A 17,191-nucleotide genomic window follows, 5' to 3' on the forward strand; every position below is an offset into this window, starting at 1 on the left:
GGACAAGGGACCCTGATGACACAGCAGACAAATGAGCCAGTGAGGCTCAATTTTAAATTCAGAAAGGTTCAAGCTGTGGACTGTCCAGACTCTAAGAAGAGAAGTTAGGTTACCTAATAGCTGGCAAAGTGCTCTCTCTGGTAGATGAGAGTTAGACCAAACCAAAGACAACTCTTCCACAGTTACAGCATTTATTTCTTTATCTGATATAACCAGTCTTGCCAGCTTTGCCGTTGCCGTTTCATTTACCCTGAAAAAAAAAAAAAGTAAAATAAATAAAATCAAAAAAGCAAACGTACTTGGTCAGAACACTGAAATTTGTTCAATGAATTAACACCATAAAAATTAATACCTCAAGGTTTGAAGCTTTTTCATATTTGAAAAGAGGTAGGCACAACCTTGACAAGAGATCTTTTGAGGAAGAAGACTGAGGGAGATGCCCTCCTCTTTGTCCAAAAGTTCAAAAACACTGGCAACAGCTTTGCAGAGGCGACTTGGCAGCATGTCTATCAAAGAAATACTAAAACCAAGGGATCTTACAAGCTCAGCAATCTGTTTTGGATTCCATTTGCTGTCTGCTGAAAGCACTTCACACACAGACTGGAAAAACTGCTCATCACAGCTATAGAGAAATTGTAAGTTGCATGTAATGAAAGTTGCATGTAGTTACTAAACAAATCAGAAAAGAAAATGCAAGGAAGCACACTAAAATATGACAACTTAAAGAGATCGTCCGGCCAAAAAATGCTGTCATGTTGTTTCAAACATGTATGACTTTCTTTCTTCAAAAGAAAATTGTTTTTTATAAACGTCTGTGTTTTGTCCATAAAATTTAAGTTAAATATAAGTAAAATAGTTTGGTTATCAACATTCTTCAAAATATCTTTATTTGTGTTCCACAACAGAAATAAAGTCATACAGATGAATAAATTATGACAGAATTCTCATTTTTGGATGAACTATCCCTTTTACACTGCCAAATGAAACATCATGCATTTTAATTTTGTCTTAGCAAATCAACTCACCAAAGGTGTGAAATATAGGGTAAACAATTTAGGAAACTCTTAAGTTTTTCTCTTTCACATGACCAGCTTGTGAGCTCCACAGTTTTTGTGACAGCCTGAAGCTTCAGTAATTCAGTAAGAGCAGGAGTCTTCTCTAGTTTGTGTAAATCAAATGTCCATACAGCAGGGGCAACTTGAAGAATGGGCTTCAGTGCTAGTAGTGCTGTCTTTGATGAACTTTCCTTTAGCTGGCTGAAGAGATCCAAAAGGAAAAAGCTCTGTATGTCTTTGCTGTCTTCAGCAAAGGGAAATGTGAGTAACTGCATTGCTGTAGAAAGGCTTTTTAGTTTTTCCCCTCCAACTTTCCGATGCAAGAATGAAAAGATCACCACAATCTTCACAATTTTGTGGAGTCTTTGGGCGTCTGAGAGCAACACGAACCTGCAATATTTAAAGATATATCATCTTTTTTTTTATGATGTTATACTTTAAAACTAGACTCAGTTGTTTTTAAATCAACACTATAAAAACAACCCCCCCTCATTTGTGTAATGTTAAGGCATACATTGACGGCTTATTTGAGTTCACTCAGCTCTATCTGTGTGACATTTTGATCTAGCTTCGGTACCGCGGGCTTCTTTAAATTAAAACATCCGGATGTCCGGGGTTACTTCGGAGCTGAGTTATTGACATTGACCGGGTTTGATAGGCCTGTTCACTCAACCAATGTAGTTGAGCAATGCGTCATGGAAAACAGGTTCAAATTTACTCAGTTTATTGGAATAACATCCCTGTTCTTGGCCAGTTCCATTGCAGTTTTCAGCAAGTAATTTACACTGCCTCATCATAAGCTTTCTCTTTGATTATTTGCTGCAACAGACAGCAGTATTCCTTACACATCGCTGACCTGTCTTTCATCTCATAAATAGCTCCTTGAATATAGAGCGCCGTTTTCTATAGCTTACTTTAAACCCTGATGGGGAAAAATCCTTCAAACAACCGAAGAAAAAAAATCAATATATGTTTTAATAAGTACAAAAAAAAAATTTAAAAAAAGTGGGTGAAACAATAAATAAGTGACTGTTTGTTGTACCCATGACGTCAATATTGGGTAACTACTGATCAAAAATGGCCCTTCGGCAAAGATCTGGTTATGACTTCTCCATTTACATGCTAGAATAAGATGAACACTGATCGCTTGATCTCTTATTTTTAAGACTTCTCCTATCCGCTGAAACCACTGCTGGTTCTAGTGTTTCAAGGTGCAGAGGAGATGGAATTTTAAAGCTGAATAAGCTGAGCAAGCTATCAAAATCGGAAAACGCCCCTGCTGCAAGAGGCCACTCTCCACATTGGAGATGTTCAGCATTCTTGTGACCTAGAAATAAAAAAAATAAGAGAAATTTTTGTAATGCATCATATAATTTTTTTTGTAATTGCTAGACACTAATGAAAGACAGTGGCTGTTCTAAACTTCTTGTTTGGAAACCTGGAAAATTTCAGATTTTTCAAGTGAGCTTAGAAGTAGTTTTCAAGCCCGGGTCAGTAAAATTGCTACAGTCTAATGAGATCCAGTTCAAGTTTTCCCCGATGCACAGCTTGGATTGCCCACATAGGAAAGATTTACACAGCACTGGTAAGGATCAAGGGTGGGTTTTTCCTTTAAATCAAGCTCATACTGAACCTTTTCCAGGAAAGATTTCGGCATGCATCAGCAGACTGATTACTCATAAAAGGCATCGACACACAAATAGGATGTTTTGTCCAGCTTCCACAAACTGCTCACAATCGCCTTCTTGATTCTGTTCTTTGGTGTAAAGGAAAGTATCTATAATCTGTTAAGAAAGTACCTTAAAACGCGTGTGGCTTTTTATCTGTTCTTCGAACTGGCACCAAAACACTTTATGAGCTCAAAACAGATTAGCATTTTAGGAAATCCCTGCGGAGAAGTCCGACAAAATGGCGCAATATATTTTTAAAGGTATTTTCCATCTTCATCGCTTTGGCATTGGAATCCAGTAAAGTGGTGATTCACTTGTCCCAGGAGATTTAAAATGGATATGGAGAGCACAACCAAAAACTTTGCATTTTGTTATTTATGCAGGAAATGCATACACCTTTGCAAGAAGTTATGATGGATGGAGTTCCAGAATTGCTTTGTTTTTAAGAAAGCCCCAATTTTGCAACAGACTTTAATCTTCCATGATCAAGTCTGTCCAGGTTGCAATGTCTTTGCTTAGCAATTGCTTTACTAGGAGGAGCTAGAGCTTAGATTATGAAATTGGTATTCCCTCTTTGTTGTCTTTTTAATGTACTTATCTTAAGTGCTCCACATTCTTGATGTCCGTGTTGTTTCATGCCCAAAGCCGAAAAAATTCCGGACATATATCTCCGTATATTCCGTAAATGGTTTATTCCTTCCTTTGCTTCAGCAGGACTTACAAAAAAATACAAGCAGCTACTATGAAAGGCATACAAGGGTACAGAACATAAAACTAAACAACTCTGGGTTGGTTTTTCAAAGCACCGACTGTCATCTGTTGTTCCCAAACATCCGCTTACGTATTCATAGATGGACTTATGATTAAAGCCCTGAAACCTCCACTCCGATAAGACTGCCAGTTCCCGCCCCTGGACAGGCAGAACCTGTATCCTTCAGCTTCTGGGTCTGCAAGTGGTCCAAGATCCCTTTTAATTTTGCAATCTTTAGAAGTTTCTTCTCCATAAGTTGAATAGTCACAGAGTTTTTAACGATTCACATCCACTTGAACACCATCAAAAATTAAAACAACATTTTCTGGAATTGCTCTCAATATTTCCCAGGACATGATCCGATTCTTCATCTGGGGCATATGTACTTTGAAAAGAAGATCCTTCAAGGTTTTTGAGGATATGGAGAACCTGAGAGAAGACTCTCATCAGTGGCTCATATCAAAATAAAACACATAACTCACTGGAAAAAATGCCTTTTGTCTTCTGTCCAGAGTCGAAAGTATCTCCCGTGGGCCCAACTGTTATCTTGCCCCACTCCAGGTTTTTCCCTACAAGCACGGATGCTTTTCTCATCATCATCCATTAGTAAGTCTTTGGGAGGACAACATTTTCTTTGTCCCTGTTGGAATGTAGGTCTTCAGTTTTTTTGTTTGAAACCGAAGATTTTTCCTTTGGTTCCCCTTGTTTTCTTCTTAAGCTTTGCAACAGTACTAACACTCTGTGGTCCCCAGACAAGTATATAAATGAAGGTTCACGTTTTTGCTCATTTTTAAGGGTTTCCCCCCTGGGTTTCCATTGCCCATCCATTATTTGTCTTGCTTAAGAAATCTCCAAAAGCCCCTTTTAGGTGGTACAAGGATTTTAATCTGGAAATCCATTTTCAAAATTTGTCTTGCTTTAGAGATCCCCATTTCTACAGTGAAAACTAGTGCACATTTCTCTAATGAAATGTGAATAGTATTCAGATGTATGCTACAGACTTAAAAAGTTCCATCAAAATAGACTCTCCATTTTCTTGACACAAAATGACAAAACAAAAAATATGTGTTTAGCATTGCCTGTTTCCAAATTCTTTCAAGTTTGAGACATCATTGATCGAGAAAGGTCAATGAAATTCAAGAAAACAAAGGCAGGCTGCTTACTCAATTTTGAACCCCCATGCACACCACTTTGCCTTCCACTATATGTATCCCCCTCTGAGTAAAAATAAAGTTAATTTAATAAAACAAAAGCCCAATAATAAAAATAACACTTATTTCTACACCAATTGACACACAATGTAATAATAATAATAATAATATATAATAATAATAATAATAATACATAAGAATACAAAACAATATACAGCATACCTGTGCCTTTTTGTTTTTACCCCACCCCCTGCTTTTGGTTTTTGCTGTCTGAGTATTTGTGGTTTCATCCTGGGGAAGGAAAAAGCAACTAATTCCGTGGATGTTAAATCTGGGGCCAACACCAAACCGAGTCTTGGGATTAACCTTTGACATTCTTTTTTTTAAAACTTATAGCATCCTTCTTCTCCTTTATGAACTTTATATCAAGTATAATATTTATAAGATCCTGCCTATTTTCTACAGATTCTAATTGAATTAAACTCGTGGGTTAGCAAATAACTGCACTGGTTTAAGTCCTCAATTACAGGATCACAGTTTTAATTGATATCTGGTTAGCAGATTCGTCCATTTCCTAGGGAGTTCCTGTGCGAATTCTTTAGCGAGAATTTTTTCTTGAATTAAGCTCCGTGGAAGTTTTGGAAGGAATTTGCACTGGTTTTAAAGGCCTTCAATTACGGAATTCAACCCAGTTTTGTAAAATGAGAATTCCTAGTTTTTTACAGAATTTTTGCCGGTCCATTTTTCCCCTAGAAATTCCCTGTGGGCAGTTGCTGCGTCACTACTCGCCATCCTAAATATTTGGGTTTTGTTCTGCCAAGTAGAAACAAACCAAAGTGGGGTTTAGACGCGATGTGTAAAATTAAAATTCCACCTTGTGAGGTGTAGAAATCCTTCAATTGATTTTTTATAAAGGAACAATTTTTTTTGCGCTTTTGTAAATGAACTTTAAAGATGTTGGGTGAACTAAGATGTTGACAGATTTTTAATAATTATAATGGAAGCGCTTTTTCTATGATATTTATAACCCATTATAATTATAAAAAAATCTGTCACCATCTTAGTTCATCAAGATCTCATAAAGTTCCAGCTGCCATATCGCCCTGCAGCCCAAGACTGGTTGACCACTGAAGCTAAGCAGGATTGAGCCTGGTCAGTGTCTGGATGGAAGACCTCCTGGGAAAACTAGGTTGCTGCTGGAAGAGGTGTTAGTGAGGCCAGCAGGGGGTGCTCACCCTGTGGTCTGCGTGGCCCCTAGCGCCCCAGTGTAGTGATGGGTACACTATACTGTCAACAAGCACCGTCCTTCGGATAAGTGGTTTTAAAACTGAGGCCCTGAATCCCTCTGTGTGTCCAAATTACAACTCCCAGGAATTTGTCCCCAATGAATAAGTGGGTTTGGACCCTTTGGCATCCCCGGACAAATTTGCCCCCCCATGGCCCTCTGACCCACTCATGGGCCTCCCTACAAATCCCCATAAAATCCTGCTGATTGGCTTCTCCACTCTGCCTGTCCCCTCCCCCCCTCTCCACCCAATGCTGGTGGTGTGGGTGGGCGTCTGGCGGCAACTGGTTGCTGCCGTCGCATCCTCCAGGTGGAAAATGGATGAGAATCCCCCCCCCTCCAAATGTAGAGTGTTTTTTTGAGTGGCTTAATAAAAAAAAAACGAAAAAGCGCTTTTTTTAAATAAAATTAATTAATTAATTATTATTAAGACTTTTTTTTGGTTTTTTTTCATGTTGCAAATATAACCAAGGGTAATCCTTCACATAAAGAAATTAGTCACACAGAACCATTCTCAGCCTACATACTTATCAGAATTTTTTTATTTTTTTTACATGTAACTTTTTTTTTTTTTACCTTTAGATGAAATATGAGAGAGAGAAAAAAAGTTTGCATATGTTTTTGTCATATCTCTTTTTATAAATCAGAAAAATAAAAAAATGTTTGAAGAATGTAGAATGTATATTTTTCAGTTACAAAAATAAAACAAAGAAATGCATAAATTTGAATCATTTAAAAAAAAAAAAAGTATGTGAAGAAATCCTGGGTACATAAAATATATATGGGGTGTCATCATTATTTCTTCCTCTTTCCACCCCGATCGAGATAGAGAGACCCTTCAGGCGGTTGTAGGCATTTAGTTTTTAGTTTGATTTGGATTTAAGTTTGATTTTTGTGGTTGCTGCGACTGTTGAAATTGGAAGTTGGGGGTGGGCTATGGCTTATAGATTTAAAATTTGAATCTTGGTTTTGGGTTAGAGCTGTGGAAGTGAAAATTTACCTTGTTTCTCACCCAGTATTACATGCTTTATGAAAATAGATATTATGTTATCACAAAAAATTGTTCAATATATTACCTTTGTTGAATAAATGTTTTGAAATACCGATTTTTAAACTTGGGTGCGAAAGTGATGATGACCACTTAACGCCACTCTCACCTGAGACAGGCAGCAGTCAGCACAGATACTGTTTGCCCATCCTACATGCAGTGATGATGTTTAGATTCATAAATGGGCAATTAATTTGAATATTTTGACATTTTAAATGGTCATTCTTTAACAAATGAAACAATCTTAATCTCAATTGATTGTATTTCAAAGTCAACTTTTCATTAAAAAAAGTAACGTTACATTGTCTGTCCACATAAAAACACGTTACACAGACGTCACACACAATGTAAATAGTGCACACAGAAAATCAACATCTTAATTTCTAGTTATGTTTTCTTTTTTAATCAGTTTAGTGTCAAATGCAAATAATTGTAAATACATGCATCTTTATCATTTATGTTTTGAAGTTTTCACATGCATTAATCTTTTTTCTTTTCTTTTTTTTTAATCAGTGCAGATTGTTTGCCCTTGTCTTCAGAAATATATAGAAATGTTATTCACTAATGTTTCACATGGTTCATGCTTAACTCACAAGCCATATTAATATCACGACACAATTGATTTATACTTACATATAAATATCGGTCTCCAGTAAACATGACATGTTGTACACACACAAACTTCCTTTTTAACCGTGTTTTTGCAAAACATACACAATCTACATAACCATAATTACATAATCTTACGGAAGGGAGGTAGAGAAAGTGTTTTTTCAGAAGTCCAAGAAATGTATTTTTGTACTATACTACTGTAATGAAATTTATGTAATCAACAGTATACTGTATTATGTTATGTTTTAAAAATAAGTTTTAAATAGGCCTAATCCTTATCCTGTAGCTCTCTTTAGTGGACAACATTAATATCACAGCTATTAGCCTCATGTTATGTTATCACAAAGGCTTTGATAATAAAATAAACGGCATAAATAATTGAGTTTTTGTCTTTTCTTTGGGCACTCATAATTCGCTTTTCAAACAGTATCACCTACACAGTAGCTAGGAAAATCATGTAAGCCTATTCAGCGACTAACATGGAGCATCCAAATGTATTAACAGTTACAGTTTAAATAAAATAATACCGTATAATAATATAGGTTAATGTTAATTGGAGCACATATATGAATATACTGGTAATAGTTAGCCTAACCGTCTCTAAAGAAAAAAATTTACTATACAGTAGACCTCATTTCTGAAAACTAAATAATTGTATAATTAGCAGATGTCTATTAATTCAGAGTTCAGTTTTTTTTTTTCAAGCTATACAGCTGCTTATTACAAGAGCAGTTTCTTCCAACTAATAGCCTATATATTGATAAATACATTAATATTTATACATCGGCCTATTTGAAATTTTTTTAAACTTATATAATAAAATATTATGATGTTAATCTTATTCATTCAGTTATTTTTCAACGTGGCACAAAAATGCTGCCTTATAGGCTATTGGCCCATATGCACCTGCATACCCGGCATACACAGACGCTGGGGAGACAGATGTGTATGGAAGGCCAAAAAAAAGAGACTAAAAGCTCACGTGAATTTTTGCGTTAACAACATGTTAAATATCGTGTTATTTCATATGCTTATTTTGCTGCGTGTACATACGCATTAATGTTGTTTGCACGTGAAAAATCAGCACGTTAAATACGCATATTCAACACATATAACATGTTACATACGCATTAGAAATCAGTTTGAACCCAGTGTCATTGGAGTTACTTTGAAGACTTTAGGTGCAAACCACTTCTGTGAGCTTATGGGGGTGTAACATTCATTGACTAGGCTATTACCATTTAACATTAATTCATTTTACAGTGTACCACCATTTACCGTGCAATTGATAGGCTTGTTTAGCATATTTTTTTTTTAATTAGATCAGCTTAGTTTTTATGAAAAATTATATAAAAATAAAATTGCCTAGTTTTTCTACATTCAATGCCTATTTGTAAATAAACACAGAGGACATCCTAGTTTTAACAGTGATCAAACTTAAGTTAGCATCAACGCATTAACATTTGTGTGGGAAAATCAGTTACAGTGGAGGCAAGCAAAAAATGGTTATACAGTTTACAATGCTCAATTTCAGACCAGCTCCACACCTGATCCAGCTAATCAAGCTCTTCAGGACAGTGGCCCTCCAGGAACTGAGTTTGACACCCCTGCCTTATAAAGTCATAAGAACTGCCTATACATTGCAATCATTCACAGCTCTAAAACAACATGGATTGTTTTGTGAATAGAAAGTCTGTTGTACTGTAGTTCTATTGTACATGTAAGCTTTCATTGACATCAATTTTATAAATTAATATGTTAACACATTGACCTACTGTACATTTTATCATGCAGATGATTTGTATGAATGTATGAAAGCTTGGATGTGAACTGGCCACGCTCAGTCAGAGTCTGTTCTGTCAGTGCTTGAGGAAGGTAAAGTAAATGGGGAACTAAAAAAAAAAAAAAAAAAAGCCTAGCCTAAATAGCACGGTCTCATTTGAGTAAACGGCTGGTTAGGTTTGAAGCTTACCACCCCTCAACAAGGTAACTTACTGGAAGGTTGTTGCAGGGGGGGTTTAGATTATATTTTTCTCTTGATCTGCTGCTAATATGCTTACTGAGTTGTTGCAGGGGTTTGGTTAATAACTTTAAGGTCAAATTTGACAGAGAATGTTCATGAGCTGCTTCATGTCATCAACAAAGCCTGATTGCATTGGTTTGGTTTTCTCAACTCAAAACTTTTCCTATAACCCTGAGTTTGTTCAGCTACCTTCATGGAATAGGTCCTTGAGCAGTTTGCAGTACAATTAGTCTTCTGTCCTAGACTTTTAGTACTTTCAGTAAGCCAATCAAGTCTGTCAAATTGCTAAACCAGCATACAAACTGTCACAAAAGCAGCCATACAATTAGTTCTAGTTGTTATGATGTGTACAATAGGCTTCTCAGTAACGATCCAGATTACTTGCAGATACTGTATAAAGAAACTATATTAATGTGTGGTTCTTAAAAAATATAAATAAAAAAAATAATACAGAACTACTTAGTATTTTTATGTTTATATGTTTACTTAAATGTTATGAAGTGCTTTAACAAATTACCTCATTATTTCACAGATAACATTTCAGGGTGGCCTAGGAATTTAGTACAGTAGAATACTTCTGCTGTCAGGAAAGCCAAATCAAGTTCTCATACCTGGCCTGACCTGAGTACAAGCTCTCATTGTAATCCTGACATTCTTATATAAAGTCTTAAATACCATATTTAAATACTTTAAGTCTTTAAATTCATTTAAAAGGATAACATCACCTGTGTACCTAATTACTGTTCATCAGATGAATGCATAATCTCTGAACAAAAAGAGGTATCAATAAGCTCCACCTGCTGGCAATAGCTGTAAACGTAAACACAAAAACTCAAAAGTTAAAGCTAGAATGTCCACTAATGTGTTTATTTACAAAAAGGCATGAGTGTAGAACAAGGTAATTTTTAAATCTAATTTACATTAAACTGCAATTTAAATATATTATGTAAGCTATACAAAAAAAAAAAAAAGGACAAAATGAAAGGCTCGCCCACCTGAAGCCAGCCAAAAACTTTCCTAATCTTTTTTTACCCTCGTCTCAAGAAATATCTGCGTCCACTAGGGCTGTCAACTTTAGTCGTTTAGTTGACTAAAGCCGCGTTCGAACTGCACGATTTTTAGCCCAGTTTTGGCTGCATGCGACAGGTTTGAGAAATCGCCGACAAATGCCGAAATCACAGGCAAATCGTTGCTGCGTTCGCTTGTGGTGACAATCCGCGCCCAGTGTGAATGAGAAACAGGCGCTGATCTGAGAGAATAAGCCGACAAGGAGTCACCGACGCCCGTAAAATATTTGGCATGCTAAATATCTGGACCTGTCGGCGATTCAAAATCATGCTGTGTGAAAAAGTGTTCTGACTGAAAACTACGTCGGCGATGACTGACAGCCAATGAGAGAGCAAGATACAGAGCAGCGGGGGGAGTTCGGGGAGGAGTTATATACCACAATATCAGCAAGCATGGCTTCGTTTCAGAAAAACCGCCTTCTCGGTCTATGTGGACCAAAGAAATGGAAGAAAAAATTAGTAGAAATTTGGCAGGAGCACCCGTGTCTGTTTGACGTTTCATCTGAGCTAGCCCAGTCTCACGTGAGAACTCCGGTCTTGCGTGCTTGATATCGCGTTGTTTCCTTGTCACATCTCGCGTGTGTTTGGTTTTGTGAAACGTAGTTTGCATGCCAGACAGAGTTGTTGGCGTCTTGGCGATTCTTCCCTGTTAGTAAAGTCATGCAGTGTAGAAACCTTCTGTCGCCGATCCATCGTGCGAGTGTGAACACAGCAACGCGTGAATGCTGGCCGAGGATAATCATGCAGTGTGAGAAAGAACAGTGACCTGGCTACTTTGAAAATCGTGCAGTCTGAACTTCGGCTTAATCGGTCGATGCCGTCTTGGTCGACTGACATTCTCATTGGTGAGAGCGACCAGTTGCATATTTTTTTTTCAGCCAATAAAGAAATTTTCATTGATTTACTACTTGATATTTATTCCTTTATTAGCAGTTATATATTACTTTATTCTAAATATAATTAGCCTATGTTTTATCCCAAACTTTAAATGCTTTAATTTGGAAGGCTATTTTATAACAATACAGTTTAGCGCGCCGCGTGAACCTTTCGAGGGAACCGCACCTGTGTCTGTGGCAACACTGCTGCCAGCTCAGTAAGGGAATATAGGTAGTTTTGCTGTATTCATTCAGTTAGAGCGCTACTTGTTTTGGCTTTAGTTGACAAAATGTCAAGAAATCTAAATCTTTTGTCTGGCTGCATTTTTTAAAAAAAAGCGACAAGACTGTGGAGTGCAAGCTATCGCGGTTTTTAAAGCTAACTTACCATATCTCAGCGACCAATATGACCTATCACCTAAGCGCTGATGGCGAGATATAAATGTGTCAAGACGGCTTGCTATGTCTAATGTCGAAAAGTTTATATATTTTTATTGCCACAAAGCGTGTTTTAGGCTATTTGGGTTTTTGTGTGTTTTGTTTTGAAAGCAGCCCTAGCGTTAGATCGGCTGGACAAAGTTAACCCCTTAGCTTTGAAAGTAAAGAAAAGAATCGCACAGCCTGTATAAACAAAGAGCTTTTTGTTAGGATTTTTCATTGTTGGCAGTTTTAGCAGTTATATATTTTTGTAGGCGTGTGGTGTGGTCATGTGCCTGATTGTGACTGTCACTATAGACCTAGGACAGAGATCCTCACTTTGCAGTTAAAAAAAAATCACTTAATTTTCAAAGAGAATATGTATTATTATTATATAGTTTTATGTATTATTGATGTTTTTTTGTTGTTGTTTTATAAATGCTCTATGACAATTGTTTAATAAATGTTCAATCAAAATGCAAATTATTGATGTTTTTTTGTTGTTGTTTTATAAATGCTCTATGACAATTGTTTAAAGGACAGTGGAAGGCTAAGCATTTCTTCGATTGACTACAGCTAAGTCTGAAACCACAAACAGACACAAAACAATGTACAATACATACCAGACCAGTATACGGCGCTGTAATTCTGCCACAGAGATACACTAAAAACTGAGAAGATGACTTGGACTGTATGCATAAACCTTAATGTGGTATGCAAGCGCACATGAAATATCCATTTATTAATCTGTGTTTGTTAGTTAATAAAAAGACAATCGTTCAGTGTTTGTTCATGTTTTTGTTGCAGTTACATGATGTAGCAGCATCTGACTACGGGCAAGACGTGGGCTGATAATGGCATCATTTCAGAAAATATACAGATTAAGCTGTCCATGAAAATGCAGGGTGAAAGTTTTTAGATTTATGCACTCTGGGACTTAGTTAAAAACTATTGGTTTTACTCTCCCAAAACAGCATTATTGAATGAAAATGCCTATATGAAAGTTTATGCGTGTACAGCTAAAAAGTTTGGGCCGGGGCCTAAATGAGCTGAATAAGCCGATCCTTTACATGTTAAATGTTAATAACCTAGTCAGTAGATGGTACATCCCCCTAAGCTCACAGAAATGGTTTGACCCAAATCTTCAGCAGCCAGTGACACTGACCCGTTCAAGCTGATTTTGATTTGAAAGCTATTTCACGCATATTTAACACGTTATATACAGGTGCTGAATACGTGTAGTTAACGCGCTGATTTTTTCACTGCATAAAAAACATGTATTGCTTTCACGTTCACGTATCTATTCGTAATGATAAAGTTTCATTTCAAAAGTTAAAAAGAAATTAATTTCATGGTAAGGATTTTGATCTCAATATATATATTGACAGGTTTCAATTTTATATTCATAAATGTTTTGGTAAGCTTTTTATGGTACATATTTCATATGTAATTTCTGAAGTATTTCTAACTGCGTAGTCAGCTGGAACTCTGTTTTGCATATGAAGTTGAACTGCATGTGTTCTTTTGTATCAATATTTCTTAGAATTATCAGTATGATACTTTGAATCTAAAGAGGAAGAAGTCAAAATCAGAACATTGACTAGACTATTTTTTTAAGGTCAGGTGTTGTGAGTGATTAGTTGGTTAGATGGCTGACTTATGTCTGGAACAACGGTATATAAGATAGACTCTTGCAAATAGAGTAGGGGTTTTGACTTTCTGAGACTCTGGTCTCTCCTATCTTTTCAGCTCACTTCCTCTTCTTTGGCTTCCTCGACAACTCTTAGACTCAGACTTAGAATTCTTACAGGTTTTTATTCAAAGTCAGATACCTTGAAATTCAGATGCTGATATTTAATACTTTGGTACTTTTGATTCAAACAGAATAATTGTTTTAATTACAATTGTATTAATGTTTTGATTAATACTGGTTGGAGTTCAATCCATCATAAATGGTTGTTATTAAAAATAATACTAACATTAGTTTACATTTTCTATATTTGAAGGTTGTTATTATCAGAACTTTATTTCCAGGTATGATTTGTGGTTTCTGTTCTCTATATTCTTTTTAATAAATTTGCATATTACACCTTGACGGAGTCTGAATTGGATTAAATTTTGCATCAGAGTGGAACATAAAGGGAATTAGCCCTGATTGACGTTTTAAACATGCTTAAAGACACATGCTTTTAGTAACAGGACTAAATAAAAAGTTAACGATTGAACAGTACATATTTTTGAGGTAATCTACTTGTATGAAAGTAGATTCAGTTTAAGATCATAAAAAGTATTTACAACAAAACAAAGTAACGATGGTGGGACACAGAAACTAGATTCAAGTGTTGAGCAACGAGTTACAATTTAAAAATAGATATATTTCTTACCTAGCACCAGTGTAAAAGATGGCGCAAAGCCGACCCCGAAAGTAATCTGACTAACCGACCGTGTTCAGAGCATTACTTCAGACTCGTACAAACAACATCCATCAAGACGATACTGAGGTTTGTAAAGCCACCCATAGACAAGATCTGCTCTGTATTGGGAGCTTACATCCAAAGAGGGCGACAGAAATGCCCCAATCCTACAAAGCATACCTTTCGTCTTTTATTGTCACAGAGGTATACGTCACATCGGATGTAGTCAAACCTAAAGCCCTTTAGGGACAAAGTGAGGAATGAGTGGTTTCAGCACACAGGCAAGAACAAACACATCTGGCTTTTATTTTTTAGTTAACCAAGTCCACCTGATTTGTTAATTTGGTTGAAATTTAGATTTTAATATGTGCAAATGTTTTGTGTTAAAATGTATACAGCAGACCTTAATATTCTCCAAAGTTTTCATACTTTCCACATATATGATTCGGTCAAACTGCATTATATGCATTTCCAATATATCATTTGTTTAAAAACTCCATCGCTTTTACACGACTTGTTTGTTCAGCACATCCCCCAGATCAGTCTCGATTGGATTGAGATCTGGGAATTTGGGTAAATCAACACCTCAAACTTGTCGTGCAGATTCCTGAACCATTTTGCTTTGTGGCGGGTGCATTATCTGCAGAAAGAGTCACAACCACCAGGGAATATCGTTTCCCAGCAGAACATCACCCAAAGCATCCACATTGCCAGCTTGCCTTCTTCCCGCAGGTGTATCCTGGTGTCAAGACCCATGGTTTCCCAGCAGAACTTTACCCAAAGCATCACATTGCCTCCACCGGCTTGCCTTCTTCCCATAGTGTATCAGAAGTCAGCATGGAGCACCTGGCTTTAGTATTCAGCTGGCAGCCTATACACAACAAACTGCGGTGGACTGTGTAATCTGGCCACCTTTGGCATCAGAGTGCTGTTCAGGGGGGTCTTATGCTACAGAAAATTTAGATAGATACGGCCCACTGCAGACCAGGAACACTACTTAAGGTACAGCAGTTTTGGAGATGCTCTGACCAAGTTAATCTAGCCATACAATTTGGCCCTTAATCAAACTCACTCAAATCCTTCACGCTTGCCCATTTTTTTCTGCTTCCTAAGCACACATCAACTTTATGAGAACAAAATGTTCACTTGCTGCCTAATATATCCAACCCACTAACAGGTGCCGTGATGAGGAGATAATCAGTGTTGCCGCTACACCTGTCAGTTGTCATAATGTGCACCTGATGGAGTGTAAAACACAATAACGTGTTCAATATCTAAGCGCCAACATAGGGTGATAACCACCACCAGACATTGAGGTGGATCAGTCTGAATACTAAAAGATGGCTGTACTAATTTCCAGTGAAAAAAGTACAAAGTATGACTTTGTTAAATTTTACCATTTTGAATTGAAAATACAGGCTATAATTTACCGGGTTAATAACGGGGAAATCTGGCATTTAGATCATATTTGAATGTGTGTGCAGGACTGATGACAACAATTACGTAGCTATTTTTTGGCGATATAGAAAGAGGAGGCAAATGGATTACTTTAAAATAAGTTCATAGTTCAGAATCTCTACTGTGATTTCCAATTGCTTAATTACATATTAATTTTATTTAAACATGAAAGAACCACATAACAACAACTACACAATAATCTTTATTATGCTGGCATCACCAAATTACTGAAAATGGAGTTTGCTAAAAGAACGCTACGAATCATTTATATGTAGGTATGGCAGAAGCAAACATAAAAGTCTCGTTCATCCACGGTTTATCATTTTACCTTACAAAGTAACAATAAAAAACACACGCAAACCTCACAGTAATTGAAATAAGCTTTACCAAGAGAGAGCAGAGAACAACTACACACAAACATTAACTATCAGGCTCCAACAACAGCTGGTAGTGACTGTGTTGTGCGATTTTATAAAGAACAGAAATGTTTTCAGTAGAAGTGAACATCGGATAAAGGAACTTGTATATGTCTACAAACCATCAATGAACATTCAACAGGAAAGATGGCTATCTATTAAACATCAAAAAGCCTGAAATGACTGGGAACCTAGAGTGAATTTCAAAGGGTTGTTCAAACCGTGTCATTTAATAAGCTGAAGCAATCTACCAAGTGTTTGAGGAGTTCCACCGGTTGTCCGCATTGCTGGCCAAGAACATTGGCATACTGACTTGAGTCTTGGCCTCATGATAGCGCTGGGCAGCCATCCTAGACAGAACAAATATAAATTAGCCGTTTACAAACAACAGACCACATAGGGCCACAAAATGGCACATTTACATTTTTAACCTCAGTTTTTAACTAACAAAACCCAAATATTTAGGAAAAAAAATTTTCTTCACATGTGTGTGGATATTATCAAAACTAAAATAAATACAGTACACATACTTTAGCACTGCGGTATGTGGTGAATCAGACAAAAAGTCATACCAGGCCGCTGCAAGCCGCTGAGACTTTTCTGAAGCAGAAGTGCAAACGCAGCTGTTTTACTAAGCCTGCTGGATGACCCCAGGACCTGACTTACAATTGGAGAAACTTAAGAGTGGGGAAAAAAGGAAGATCAAAACGAAAAAGTGATGAATTTATTGTAACATCTGTTGTTTTCAGTATATTTTAACAGTTATTTGATATATATCAAACTATAAGGACACAGTACAGTGGACTAGAGTGTTTGCAAAAAACGTGTGGTTGAATATACAAACAAAGGCAGTGATCTTGTTTGTTTCTATCGCAGTGTCTCTGTTACAAATGAGCTCCTTCAATATGGTGCACATTTATAAATGTATGAATGTATTGCATAACAGAAG

General features: G+C 36.7%; 1 protein-coding gene across 1 annotated transcript in view; it reads right to left on the reverse strand.

Moving 5' to 3' along the window:
* The window catches only part of LOC122138073, a 2,154-nt gene extending 824 nt beyond the window's left edge, over positions 1–1,330 (reverse strand). The window contains exons 1-3 of the mRNA XM_042728874.1: positions 1,026–1,330; positions 353–622; positions 12–250 (exon numbers count right to left, since the gene is read on the reverse strand). Of these exons, the coding sequence (XP_042584808.1) occupies positions 12–250; positions 353–622; positions 1,026–1,330 (814 nt within the window). The remainder of the gene's footprint in view (positions 1–11; positions 251–352; positions 623–1,025) is intronic.
* Positions 1,331–17,191: the final 15,861 nt, after the last annotated feature.

Source organism: Cyprinus carpio, chromosome B7 (assembly GCF_018340385.1).
Source record: "Cyprinus carpio isolate SPL01 chromosome B7, ASM1834038v1, whole genome shotgun sequence".
NCBI classification, from domain to species: domain Eukaryota; kingdom Metazoa; phylum Chordata; class Actinopteri; order Cypriniformes; family Cyprinidae; genus Cyprinus; species Cyprinus carpio.